This window comes from Barbus barbus, assembly GCF_936440315.1.
Source record: "Barbus barbus genome assembly, chromosome: 2".
NCBI classification, from domain to species: domain Eukaryota; kingdom Metazoa; phylum Chordata; class Actinopteri; order Cypriniformes; family Cyprinidae; genus Barbus; species Barbus barbus.
The window spans coordinates 3605795-3621128 of NC_136730.1; the positions used below are offsets into that span (position 1 = coordinate 3605795).

The following is a 15334-nucleotide window of genomic DNA, read 5'->3' on the forward strand; positions in this document are numbered from 1 at the left end:
CTGCTACAGTCCTCCTTTTCTTAATTGCTGCTCCCATTATCCTGATTCTGACTGATATTTATCGTTAAAAAAGCATCCAGGGAGGATTGAATAGGCCTGTTTCTTTTCATTTTTACTCATCAATTTTACAGCTAATCAAAAAGACGCACGATAATTGATGCAACAAACTGCGACTGCGCACACTCCACACAGAGAAAATTATTAATAATTTATATGATCTTGTAAAATCTGACATTATGATTTCTACGTTGTTAAAATAATAATAATAATAAAATTTTATGTCCAAAACACAGATAAAAACTATGCTAACAATCCTGAAGCGGGATCCAATCAGAGAAGTCGTAATTATCATAAAAGCATCTCTCATCGTGACACACACACACCCCGCTAAGTTGTCAATAACATTTGGGTACCTAAATACGGGAGACCATATAAGTATCCAGATACTTTATTTATTACCTAGAAATAACTTAAAAAACACACAAATACATTGCATTGTCTTAACATTAACAGCGATAGCTGGATGCCTTTGTCCATATTAGGGACACGTCATAAATTATGTTTTGACTTTCTGTACAAGTGCGCCCTCCAGTTATGATAATCAAATACGCCCAGTGGGATTTTTTTTTATAGAAAGATTAAAATATGGGAGAAATATAGTGGGAATGGTAAAATATGGGAGAATCCGGGGTGAAAACGGGAGGGTTGACACAGGTATGACTCTGAATGCTAGGGTATGGCAACTGCCATACTCTGCCATACGCAAACGCCGCCCCTGGTTTAAATCATCTTACAAACTACGATAAACAAAAATACAAAGTACAACCTGAGTTTACAGGTCAAATGTTTTGCAGGAACAAACATGTTCACTCCTATAAACAGCAAAACCTATTTTATGAAAGTGACGTGACATACGGCCAAGTATGGTGACCCATACTCGGAATTCGTGCTCTGCAATTAACCCATCCAACATGCACACACACAGCAGTAAACAGACAGACAGACACAGACACACACCTGGAGCAGTTGAGGGTTCGGTGCCTTGCTCAAGGGCTCCTCAGTCGTGGTATTGAGGGTGGAGAGAGTGCTGTACATTCACTCCCCCCACCTGCAATCCCTGCCAGCCCGAGACTCGAACCCGCAACCTTTGGATTATGAGTCTGACTCTCTAACCATTAGGCCACGACTATTTTAAAATTGTAAAATGATTTAAAGTGAAGTGACGTGGCGTGTAGCTAAGTCGAATCTGAGAGGGACGAAGAAGAGGAGGTGGAGGAGGGTGATGGGGAAGTGGTCTTCACTGACCTCCACAGCATTCTCACTGGAGGAGACGATGAGGATGCCCAACAAGGGCTGTGTGTGTGCACGCTCAACCTCATTGTCAACAATGAGATTGATAAATGGTTGGCATCAAACCCAGAATCCAGGGCTGTTTACCGCAGTTCCACAGCTAAGTGTTCAGCACTATAGACCAAAGCTAGCCGGTCCACAGTTGCATCTGAGTGCCTAGAAGAGATCAGTGAAAGGAAGTTGATTGTGCCCTCAGTAACCCAATGGAACTCATTTTATGACGCCTATGTTCGGATCATAGAAATGCCACTAACTGACATTAACAATCTATGCACACAGTTTCAGATTAAATGTATGAATGTCAGGGAATACCAGTTTCTGAAGGAATATTGCTCCATTATGAAGCCTTTCAGCTTTGCACTGGACATCCTACAGGGTGAGGAAACTTTTTTTTTATGGGACACTTCAACCAACACTTGAAGTTCTAATGGCCAAAACTTTAGCAATGCAAAATGGCCTTTTACAAATGACCACTGGGTTGCCTGAAATAATTGTGGGAGCAATTAAAACTCGCTTTGCCACAACAATTGACTCCAAGGATGCCCTACTGGCCACCGTCTCGCTGCCCAAGTTTAAACTGCGCTGGGCAAAAGAGGAAACCAGAAGAGATCACATCAAGCACCTTCTCACCACTGAGTGCCGTGCCCTAACAGTAGAAGAGCCTGCCACCCCAATGAGTGATGCTCCTCAACCTGCTGCAGTCACCTCCAGTGAGGATGACTTCTTTTCATTTGATGAACAGCCCAATGCCATGGCTGATGCACCTATGTCAGTGGAAACAGAGGTAACATCTTATTTCAATTCTGATCTGGTGATGGAAAGCCTCAGTTTCCAAGAATTAAAAAAATTGCACTATGGTATAATGCACCAACACCATCCAGTGCACCAGTCGAAAGACTTTTCTGTCTTGGGAGTCTGGTACTCAACCCAAAACGCTACCGTCTTGGTGATGCACGCTTTCAGCGCCTTGTTCTGATGCGCTTCAACAGATATTTCAGTCAAGTGGGTATAATGGAATAGGCTAGCCCCCACCATAGCCATAAGCACAGCCTCAATTCCCCTTTACTTTCAGCTATGTTCAGCTACACGCCACCTCTCTTTTATATTTGGCTTTTTATATACAGTAGAACTCCATTTTTTTCTGTAGGCAATGACTGACAATTACAGAAGTTTGTGAGTTTGATTTATTGAACCATATTTGCTGTCAGGCCTTGTGGGCCCAAAGACCTTAATTTCTGTTTTGTATTTCTAAAAGTTTTGATTTCAATTTTTTCTTGAATGACTGAGCCATATTTTCTTGTTAGGCCTTGTAGGCCCAAGCACTTTAATTTCATTTTTGTATTCTTGTTGTTGTAGCCTAAGTAAATTTGTTTTATTATTGTTAGAGGCATAGTCCTAAGGGTCTCTATTTGGTCTGTGTTTTCTTTCTTTAGCAGTTAGGCTATGTTTAGCCTTTATGTCAATTTCTATGGACTAAAATGACTGTTGCTGAGGGCTGGTCCTTCAATTGCACTTTATGCTTCCTGAGAAAGCATATGCTATGTTCATCGTGCTCACTTTGTGCATGACGGTTTTGTGTTGTGAACCTCTTGAATTCAAAAAGATTAAAATAATGGCATTAGAGTTTATAATGGAATCTTGTCATGGCATTAGAGTTTATATATATAGTCCTGTTGTGTCTAATTATGAATAGACTCTAGCTATTCACAGATATTGCCAGATAATCACTTTACCTCTACCATACTTTTAACAGACTTAGATCGTTTGTGATTCTGTCTGCCATTCTTTCTTGCATTGTCTTGAGCCTTCACTTTTCCAATTATAAGTTATATTGTTAGTATCTTGGATAGTAACCGTCATTGTACTAAACCATATCGCCCTCTACTGGATGTAAAATGCTCTGCAGTACAATTTGTAATTTAATTCTACTTCTGCTGCTTTTGGTGAAAGTAACTCAAAAGTAATACAGGAGTCATGTAACGCATTACAATTATGAGACAGTAATATTGTAAGGTAAGGAATTACATTTAAATAACAGTAATAAGTAATCTATAATGTATTACAGTTTGGAGGTAACTTGCACAACACTGTTGTATGCAAATAATATCTAATGCACGAGGCTTAACTGATGGTCTAAAAAATGTGATAAAATATTTATTCCTCTAAAATGTATTAGATTTCAACAAATATAATTTTAGATGGAAATGTACTGAACATAAATGTTTAATTTTTCCCCCCTTAATTTTTCATTTTATTTATAGGCTCCTTACATGAAACGTACTGTTAAACTGTTGTAATATGATGAATAGACACCAAAGAAGCAATTCTCAGAACAGCCAGAATCAAGGAGAATAGAACAAATAACGGGCAACAGACAATTTGGCCACCTTAAGTAAATAGTTACTTGTTTATTGTTTCATCATATTAATACAGTAAGTACTACTCAATATTGTTTGTGAGGAATCACCATCATCACACTGGTCTGAGAAAACATCATCATTGCACTGCATCAAACAAAAGCCAGAAATTAGAGGCAAATAAGACAAAGAAAATGATAATGATTCTTTGATGTCCATGTTGTTGTTGTTTTTACATAATTCACTTTTGCACTTATTTGTACATAGAGCATAAAAGTTATATACATAAATACACAACATGATATCTTACTAATCTAACAATAAGTATGGTGTATTATCTTTCTATTCCTAATATCTTTCATGATTTACATTTTCAGAGGCACATTCCTAGTAAGGTTGTATCCGCATGAGAAACTCATGTAAATGTAAGGTCATTGGAATAACAGTTCCTGATATATAAAAGGTTTTTTTTGTGTGTGTGTGCGCGTGTCGACATGCATATATGTGTATGCAAATTTAACCACCACTCATATCACATCAAGAGGAGTGTCACTTCAAGACTGTTTAAGTCGGGGAAGTGGGGAAGTCGTGGCCTAATGGTTAGAGAGTCGGACTCGTAATCGAAAGGTTGCGAGTTCGAGCCCCCGGCCGGCAGGGATTGTAGGTGGGGGGAGGGAATGTCCAGCGCTCTCTCCACCCTCAATACCACGACTGAGGTGCCCTTGAGCAAGGCACCGAACCCCCAATTGCTCCCCGGGCGCCGCAGCATGGCTGCCCACTGCTCCGGGTGTGTGCTCACGGTGTGTGTGTGTGTGTGTGCATTTGTTCACTGCTGTGTGTGTGCACTTGGATGGGTTAAACGCAGAGCACCAATTTCGAGTATGGGTCACCATACTTGACAATACGTCACGACTTTTTTACTTTAAACATCTTTGAAAATAAGCCACTGAAAATGCTCACTGAAATGGTCTCCAAAGAGAAAATAGGTCAAGACCCAAATACATTATGTGTTCAAATTCCATTAGCAGATCTTTCAGAACTCTTACTGAACTGAGAATGGTGTCTTCTACCAGAGAGCCATCAGGCAGAAAGGAAGAAGTCCTTCTACTAGAAAGTCTTTCAGTCGGGTTCACATCTCCTCTGTTTCCAGTCCTCTTCATAAAGTTTTCCGCCCAAAATTTTGCAAATTTTTCAGCCAGGCTCACACCATCTTGTTTGATTTCAGCTCTGGTTATAAAGTCATCTATCAGAACAATTGCAAAAATTTCAGCCGGGCTAATTTGTGTACTTATAGCACACTTCATCAAGCCTTCTGCCAAAAACACTGTATGTTTTTCCAACAGTCTCACATTTCCTCCTCTGCTTTCAACCCTCTTTAACTTTATTACAGAGTCTTGAATGTTCATCTTGAGTAAATCTACAATCATAAACTTCACTCGAAACTGTTTGGTGAGCAAATTTTTGCCATCCACGTTTGTCTCCTGGCTTGATAATTTCACATAAGTCAGAATCTTTGCCAGATGTGACTTGTATGAATCTACTGCCATGCCAGCCTTTATCAGGTCAGCCAGCGCTTGTGCAATATAACCAGTGTCTTTCTTCTTAATTGTGGCCAGTGCACGATTATAGAGAGGAATGATTTCTCTTGATGCACCATCCTCCAAAGCTTTGGTGAACATCTCAATGCTCTCAGTAAGGCATCCCTTCTCATGGAGGTTGTTACCAGACCTGATGTAATAGTAAACCATGGAGGATGGGGACTGTCTACTCAAAAGTTTCTGCTTTGCACTCGATAAGTCCATCATCAGATGTTCCTTCATCAGTTCAAGGTTTTTTTTCTCACTGAAGTTCATCAGGAGCCACAGACCCCAACACTCATGAAGACAGGGCACAATTACATCACACTGGTCAGAGAAAACATCATCTTCATAAACACCATCCAAAACTTTAAGGTAAACAGCAAAAAGCTCTTCCTTTTTTATGATTTTTGGAGTATCTTTGTCAAGAAACCTCGAGAGTCTGATCTTCACCAGAATATTTCTGGCATCTTTTGCCTTTTCCAGATTACTTTCCATGAATCGTACTGATTTTACAGTTAAGAGGCTTTTTAGAGCAGAGACCATTGCTACATGAGTTCGAGAGCTGTTATTTATCGGGTAGTTATTAACTGCTTCCTCAAAAAGACCCTCTGTGGATACACGTGGCATCAATATACTTGTAAGATGTGACATCAGTGTAGTTGTAAGATTGTTCAGACGGCTGAGTAAACTGGTGTTTTCACCCATCACTAGTTTAACAGAGTCAGAGAAATGACTGGCACACATGATGAGTTGAGCAGATCCTGGACTCCCTTGACGAGCCGTTCGTCCAAAGGCTTGCTGTTCAACACGGACGTTCAGAGGTAAGAAGGTTTGCACCACAAATAGACCTCCTGCCTCATTTACACTTTCACAAACCTTTAGATCTGTCCCTCGACCTGCTAGATTAGTGGCAACGATGATGTCCCCTGCTTGAATGGTTGAATTTGTTATGGTAGAGTTATCCATGTTGTTATTCACGTACAGTTTTAGTTTGCCTAATGAGATTGTGTCTGAAAGTGACTTGTGGAACATTTCAGCACGTTTGATGGTTTCACAGATGACGAGAGCTGCTCGTTGACCTCGATAGACAGTGGAGGTCACTTGATCCTGAACAACATCACAGACGGTTCTGATCCACTCGTCTTCTTCAGGTATCACCAAGCCCTCCAGCTCATAAAGTTTCCTTCGTCTAAATGAGGGAATCCTACAGGTGTCAATGCCACTGTAGAGCTTCTTCAGCATGTCAAGCTCTGTTTGGTCACCCAAAGTTCCTGTGATGCCATAGATCTGGTTTGAGTATTTCTTGAATAAACCCACATTAGGCATGAAGTTTGTTATTAGACTCATGTTGGACAGTTTAGTTTGGTGTTTCATCTCTAGGAACTGCTGAAGTCCTTCCCCCCATCTCATGATGTTTTGCACAACACCAGTGCATTTGTAATCGACAGGAACGACTCCATCTCCATGAAAAATGTATTCATGCCCAAGAGTCAATTTTGTGGCTAGCAAAGCATTTTCAATCCAGGTGTGTAGCTTGCCATTAATGAGGTCTTGAAGGCCCGGGATACAAGATTCATTTTGTTCTTTTGATTCAGACAGCAAACACTTTATGATAATTTTACCCAATGACTTAACTAGAGAGTTCTCCTCATAGTGCACTAAACGACATTTTCCATTCCCCAGGAGAAGAACAGATATCTCTGGTTTCCCATTTGTACCTGTGGGACTGATCTCTTTCAGATTCTGTAAATTCCCATCAGGCCCTTCCTGGTAAAGTTTAAAGAAATACTCAGGAAATTTCATCACAAACATGTTTAGAAATGCCTCTGTTTGGTCAACACTTGCATTATCTAGTTGTTTTGCACCATCTACAGCCATCTGCTGATCAGTGTTTTTATCTTCAGTAATGATTTCAGACAGAACCTGAGAGAAGAGCTGAACTGGGCCTAAAATCTCTCCAGTCTCTAAGCGCTTCAGCTGGTTAATGATCAACCAAATTTCAGCCAGTAATTCATTCAAAGGTTCCATGAGAGGCATATTGCTATTTAAGTAGACAACTTCAAGACCTTTGTCCAGCATTAGTGAGTCCACCTCATCCACTATAACACACTGAAACTCTCTCTTAGGTCTCACATCTTTTCTGTGAAAGCACTGTCTCAGAAAATCACCTGCAAAATCATTAGTCGTACCGTAGACCACCTGGCATTCATAGCACTTCTTAAGCTCTTCATCTTCTGATTTATTGGTGTTGACATCAACAGTGATATTCAATTCCTTATAAAATGCAGACCATTCTTTAGCATCTCTTTCAGCGAGTACAGGAGAGCTGGAGATGATGTCAGGAGTTTTTCCCATCATGACCTGATATGCTGCAAACATTGCCACGATACACGACTTTCCTTCTCCTGTTAAAACTTGAACCAGCCGACTTGATTTAGAAAGAACCAGAATGCACCAGCACACCATCTGAGTCACTCGAGGTTTATATTTCTGTGTCTTTTCTACAGCTTTGCAGAGCTTAAACAGACTTTGCTTTATTCCTTGTAAATGTGGTTCTGTAGAAGCTGCTAGAGAATGATTCACAGACGACACAATATCTGTCACTTGTGCCATCATCTCTTTATCAATATCTGATTGTTCACTGATTTCCTTCACAACATTTTCCAGTGTTTTCTCTTTAGTGTCATTAATTTTGGCCTTAATCTGATCCACAATTGTATCACCATTTTGGAAATTCAATTCCGACACTTGGATTTTGTGAATCTCCAATTGGTGAAGGATTTTCATCCATGTGTGAAAATCTTCATTCCTGCCTTTAAAGGTATTCACAAGGACTTTAAACAACTTAACAACATCATCTCTTTCCCATTGTCCGTTCTTAAGCAGGGAAAGCAGTCGTGATGACAGCAGTTTTCCTGATGATTCCATTTTCTAAACTCTGTTAGTTCAGTCTTGATATTTTTCACAATTATGCATGCCTCTCTGTAGTTTAGAAAAAGTCACATGGAATTAAACTTATGCTAACTGATAAACATAAGCAGACAAAAGGATTACTATGAACAAAATAATTAAGAACAGCTACAACAATATACTTTATTTTACATAAAGAAAAGTTTAGCTTGTTTTAAAATTTTATTTTCAATGTATATTTATTTATTTTATTCAGACTTTTTCTCTGAGAAAGCATTTATTTATAATACTTACATCATTTGAGGTCATGTTGTTGTGGAGTTGTTTCAGCAAAAGTCTTCTAGAGGCATCTGTGAAAAGTCTCAAGGGAGTTTCATTATATCAGTTTGAGAAGATGACGTCTCATGCTTTGGAATTTCCAGTAGGCACAATATCAATTGTGTTAAGTTTGTCATGTGATTTGAAAGATCAGGAAGTGTGTCCTATTATTTATTACATATGGAGAACAGAAACTGTTTATGCCCTAATTTAACATTTAAGCAAGGCAAGGCAAGTTTATTTATATAGTACATTTAATACACAATGGTAATTCAAAGTGCTTTAAAATTATTTCAAAATGTATTTCAAATGATTTTAGAACAGCTTTGAATGCAAAACCTATGGTAATTGCAGGCAAGTCTAACTACTTGGTTATTGTTTTATTGTGGTGTTGCCTGGCAGCGCAGTCTTTCACTTTCAGCTGTGTTGGAAAGTACCAAAATGGTGTGATACAGTTTATTAGTTGTGTATATAGAGGTTTCTTTGCATTTCAGGTGTGGTGTGATGGTGTGTTGTCCACAATCCAAACTCATGCAGGATAAGTGAAGCGGAGAGAGCAAATTGTCTGTGTTTCCCTGCCTTTGGCCCGACACACTGGAATAGGCTACTGCTGTCACAATCTCTGGTGTTTTCTGTTTTGTTTTCAAGGAATTTTATATTTTTCGTCAATTTCTGTGTATGCCTTCTGTATTCTTCCACTAGCTACCATGGTTATTTATTGATTCACTTGATTACACAAAGCCATTTCTTACTTGCTCATTAGTTGCACTTATGTGTACTGTATATAATGGCCAGAGTCTAGTTAGTTTTGCCCGATTCCTGCATAGTGTTTGCATAATTTTTATGCTGCAGTTTTATTTTCATTTTTAATGTCACATGATTTATATGAATCAAATGAACTTACAGTAAGCCCTTTGTATGCCTTTAAGAAAACAAACTCATCTATGATACCTGATCCTGAAATGTGCACAAAGTATTTTTGCCACATTTACAATTTCACACCTAACATTTTGGTCATTGTTGAAATCATACTCTATATTTAATACTGTCTCATGGAATTGATGTTAGTGGTGTTGAAATTCTGCAGAAAAGCGATGATATCTCAGATCATTATCTAGTCTTGTGTAAACTCCATATAGCTAAAACTGTAAATTCTACTCCTTGTTACAAGTATGGTAGAACCATCACTTATACCACACAAGACTGCTTTGTAAGTAATCTTTATACTTTTGTTTGTAATCCTGATTTATCTAAATTCCTCAGCATACCCAACAGCGCAGAAAAACTTGATGATCTAACAGAAAAATGGACTCTTCTCTTTTCTAGCACTTTAGATACAGTTGCTGCTTTACGCTTAAGGAAGATCAAAGAAAACGTGAGTGGGTGGTGATGGCGCAGTGGATAAGACACATGCCTTTGGTGTGAGAGACCCGGGTTCGAATCCACTGTGAGACACCAATGTGTCCCTGAGCAAGACACTTAACCCCTAGTTGCTCCAGAGGCGTGCGACCTCTGACATATATAGCAATTGTAAGTCGCTTTGGATAAAAGCGTCAGCTAAATGAATAAATGTAAATGTAAAACAGTCTGACTCTGTGGTAAAATGAGCACACTCACACCTTAAAGAGAGCAACCAGGAAAATGGAGTGCAGATGGAGGAAAACAAAACTAGGTGTATTTCGTATAGCTTGGCCGGAAAATACCCTATCCTACAGAAAAGCATTAAAATCTGCTAGATCTGATTACTTTTCGTCTCTACTAGAAGAAAACAAACATAACCCCCGGTATTTATTCAATACAATCACTAAATTAACTAAAAATAAAGCATCAACAGGTGTTGGCATTTCCCAAAAGCACAGCAGTAATGACTTTATTAACTACTTTACTTCCAAGATTGATTCTATCAGAGATAAAATTGTAACCATGCTGCCGTCAGCTACAATATCGCATCAGATAGTGCACTATAGATCCCCTGAGGAACAATTTCACTCATTCTCTACTATAGGAGAGGAAGAATTGTATAAATTTGTTAAATCATCTAAACCAACAACATGTATGTTAGACTCTATTCCATCTAAACTACTAAAAGAGCTGCTTCCAGGAGTCATAGATCCTCTTTTGGCTATTATTAATTCAGCATTGTCATTAGGATATGTCCCCAAAGCCTTCAAATTGCCTCTTATTAAGCCTCTCATTAAAAAAAACACAAATTGACCCCAAAGATTTAGTTAATTACAGACCGATCTCAAATCTCCCTTTTCTGTCAAAGATACTAGAGAAGGTAGTATCCTCGCAATTATAATCCTTCTTAGAGAAAAATAGTATTTGTGAGGAATTCCAGTCAGGATTTAGATCGTATCATAATACTGAGACTGCTCTCATTAGAGTTACAAATGACCTGCTTCTTTCATCTGATCCTGGTTGTATCTGTTTATCAGTTCTTAGCGCTGCGTTCGACACTATCGACCACAACATTCTTTTAAATAGACTAGAACACTTTGTTGGCATTAGTGGAAGTGCATTAGCATGGTTCAAATCGTACTTATCTGAACGCCATCAGTTCGTAGCAGTGAATGAAGAGGTATCATATCGATCACAAGTGCAGTACGGAGTACCTCAAGGCTCAGTACTAGGGCCGTTACTTTTCACGCTTTATATGTTACCCTTGGGGGACATTATCAGGAGACACAGTGTTAGCTTTCACTGTTATGCTGATGATACTCAGCTCTATAGTTCTTCGCGGCCCAGTGAAACACACCAAATTAAGAAACTAACGGAATGCATAGTCGATATAAAAAACTGGATGACAAGTAACATCTTACTGCTAAATTCTGAAAAAACAGAGGTGTTAATTATCAGACCTAAAAACCCCACATGTAATAACCTAGAACACTATCTACTTGACGGCTGCTCTGTCAATTCTCCGTCATCAGTTAGGAACCTAGGTGTGCTGTTTGACAGCAATCTTTCATTACAAAGCCATGTTTCTAGCATTTGTAAAACTGTGTTTTTCCATCTCAAAAACATATCTAAATTGCGACCTATGCTCTCAACGTCAAATTGTTTCACTTTACACTATGTGCACTATGGACACTTTACACTATGGACACTTACACTTTACACTATGTGCACTATGGACACTTACACACACTGCTGCGTGTGCACAATCCCACAAAAGACTCAGCAATATATGTATGTTTACATGCTCATGCACTACAAATCATCCTGCACTGTTCCCCAACGAGCTGCTTGACTCCAAATGTCTCTCTTTACACATGTACAGTATTTGTGAAGCATTCATATAGTTTGTATTTTTTATCTTCTATTTTTTAGTTTGTATAGGGTGATATTTATGTGAAGCATTCGTATAGTTGTATTTTTTATCCTTTATTCTTTTAGTTTGTATAGGGTAAATACTTATATATAGTATACTTATAGTTAAATCTGTCAGTAGGTTAGTAGTGTATAGGTTTATAGTGTTTTTTACTTCATTGTTGTATGTCTGTATTTATGTAGCACCGTGGTCCTGCGAGACACGACATTTCGTTCCAATTTATGACCTCAAGGTTAGACTATTGTAATGCTTTATTGGGTGGTTGTTCTGCACATTTGATCAACAAATGTTGTCCTACAGTTGTCCAAAATGCAGCAGCTAGAGTCCTTACTAGAACCAGGAAGTATGACCATATCAGCCCAGTTCTGTCAAAACTGCATTGGCTTCCCATCAAACATTGTATAGATTTTAAAATCTTGTTAATTACTTATAAAGCCCTGAATGGCTTAGTTCCTCAGTACCATGGGTACACTCCGCTCACGAGTTGCCTTCTTGTTGAAGAAGACGTGGCTCACCTCAAATTCTGTCCTCTCCGGCCTTCTTGCCGGGTATGAGGCCGCAGAAATGTGTGTCAATGGAGAGCAAAAGGAAGTGAGTGAGGTTCTGCCGGGTGAACCCCCGGAGACCACTCGCTCCTCGCGTCCCCTAGTTGAGCTACCAAATGGGTTTGATAGTTTGTCTCAGTACGGATTTGATGATTGGTCTCTGGGTAACGACTGTGAGTTGAAGCCACGCTCGACCCCAGTGCCTTTCTTCATATTTCATATTTATACATTAAACATTCTGAAAGACATTGAAGACATTTGCTATTAAAGATAAATATAAATTAATATTTCCTACACACCAGCCTCTGTCAAGATTTACCAAATGCTTTGACATAGTTTTTTTTTTTTTTTTTTTATTCTAGCTGAAGTCCTTCCCAGCCAAATGTCTTTAGTGTTATTAAGTTTTTTGAATAGCTGGTTGTGAATAAAATTCCAAAATGCTTGCTGTTAGTAACAACGTGTATGCACCTAGTTCTAGTGATACATTAAACTTACATTCGACTCATAAAATGGTGCATATTTTGGTGCACCTTTACTTTTATTGTTATGAAAATAAGTGGGTGAATATTTAGTGCATCACAAAAGACAAAAAAATATCCAATATATTCATTTGTGAATCAATGATAAAAATATAACAGTAAATAAATATTTATGAGAAATATTTATGAGAATGTTAACCGCTGCTGGACAAAAAGGGAGAAGCATGTCCCGCTCAGCTGTGCATAATAAATGCATGTAATATTGTAGTTAAAATAAAACAACTGTTTATTTAATTATTTAGTTTTTTCACTAGGGTATGTTAAAAAGCACCTTTACTTTTATTATTATGTCCATAAGTGACTGTAGAGCTTCACAAAAGTATCCGTAGAGCTTCACAAAAGACAACAGCAATGATCATAAACAGTGAAGTTTGTCACTCAAAAATCCAAACTACCGTATGACTTCAGTGCCACTCATTTAAAGAATTAATGCACAGATTAGTCCACTGCCTATAAACATACAGTATAAAAATCTAAGAGCAAACTTTCTGTCTTACCTCCTCAGTGAAAATGCTCCTGGAACACGGAATACTCCAGAAAAGCAGAGATATGTTCATTCCTAGAACCAGCAGTGACGACCACAAGCCGACTTTTTTTGTGTTTTATTACTTAATGAACTTTTAGAAATGTTTTAGAAATAATTGCATTAGAAGGGTCTCAACCAATATGAAATCATATTCATCATGCAATGATTTCACCCACATTAAGGAAACATTTTAACATTCAATGAAAACAACCTTTGTACTCATCAAAAGCATGTGCATGAGTCTTGAGAATTATCTTACAGATAAGATCACAGAGAACTTTTTTTTTTTTTTTGCTTTGTCTATAACTTTGATCCAACTTGTTCTAAAATAATTTCATTGCTGTGCAAATGGAAGTTTTATTTCAGGTGCACTGCAAAACTAGTTTTAATTACAACAATTATTATTTTATGTTCTAGGTAAAACATCTATATAAAATAAATCACTTAAAAAAAAAAGAAAAAAAATGCATAACATTTTTTTTTTTTTTTTGGTCTGGAGCTAACAAATACTTTTTATTAGCCCAATATAAGTACAGGGCTTATTTTATTCTTTGCTAAGACTTATTTTGAGACTCTTATAATCTTAACAGGCCAGACAGGCTAAATATTAAGGCAAGCTCACCTATATAATCATAAAATACAAATTTGCAAAGGATCAAAGGTTCATTTTCAAAGATATTATACTCTTTCAGAACAGCTTTGAATCCTTTCTCTTGCATTCAGGGTCCAAATTTAGAGCTCACCAAGAGCCAAATGTGAGTTAAAGGGACTTATAAGGACCTGCAACAATACATATAAGAATGATAATCAGACCATCACTAATTGAAATGGTGCTTATATCTGGTGTAAATTGGTGTAATGATTAATTATTATTAACATATGATCTTTAAAAAAACTGATGATGCACTTCATCATCTTGTTCAAAAGTTTACACCCCCGTCTCTTAATGCAGCTTGTTTCCTGCTTGAGCATCAGCGAATGTTAGTAGCTTTTGAATCTGCATGACCTGGAGGACTTTTCTGAAGAGCAATGGCAGGACAAACATCAGACAAGCTGTCCCTGATCCGTTGTAGACAAGATTTGCTTTTGACGCGACGCAACACTCACATTCAACATAATCAAGCATCGGCCCTTAAGCAACTGGATGCCAAAGGGCAGGGCCTATGGTGAGAAGATTCGTCAATGTCTTGCTCTGGAGGCGGTGTCTAGGCAAATATTTGTGCCCTGATGACGATTTTAAAGAGCTGTTTTGGAGCTTGATTAAATAATTGCTTTGTTTATAATAAGGAGGATGTTTTAAGCTTTGAAACTTTCAAGATGTTTTCATGGTACAAAGATCTCTTATATGCCAGGCCCCCTGGATCCCTTTAACTGTGGACAGTGTGCATGCAAATTTTACCTTTCTTTCCAGCAGCAGTTCAACAACGACAGATTTGTTGCATGCAATATTCCATTTATATATTTTGCTATTGTATTGTGGAGTGACACTTCCATAAACTTTTCTATGCTCTTCTGATTATATAGTGGTAAATATTACAATATCATAGCACAATAACAATGATCAGCAATAATGATAAGCCTAATACTCACAATAAAAATAATAAGGTCATATAGATCATAACAGTCTCGGAGGTAAGAAGTGGATTATTCTTCATTGGAAATGTTTGTCTTTTCACTCGACTGGGATGTTCTCTTTTATTCTGGACGGTAAGGGCAGTGACTGTAACATCAAGCATTTTGTAGTATTAAACACGTATCTATACCGATTTCACCAGGCTCTGAAAATTCTTCAAAAAGAATGGCCTTCTCAGCTGCCATAGTTGCAACACTTGCTTCATCAGAACAGGGTGTTCAATGCACCACCGTTTCCGTTTA

The 15334-nt window shown here is 38.1% G+C and overlaps 1 protein-coding gene across 1 annotated transcript; it reads right to left on the reverse strand.

Moving 5' to 3' along the window:
* Window positions 1-3734: 3734 nt before the first annotated feature.
* Window positions 3735-8551, reverse strand: LOC306878853 (uncharacterized protein). Its single transcript, XM_079431416.1, has 3 exons — window positions 8492-8551; window positions 4629-8269; window positions 3735-4267 (listed from the first exon to the last, which is right to left on the reverse strand). Exon 2 carries the CDS (start codon window positions 8213-8215, stop codon window positions 4664-4666), a length of 3552 nt encoding a protein of 1183 aa, XP_079287542.1. The 5' UTR covers window positions 8216-8269; window positions 8492-8551; the 3' UTR covers window positions 3735-4267; window positions 4629-4663.
* Between the last annotated feature and the right edge of the window lie 6783 nt (window positions 8552-15334).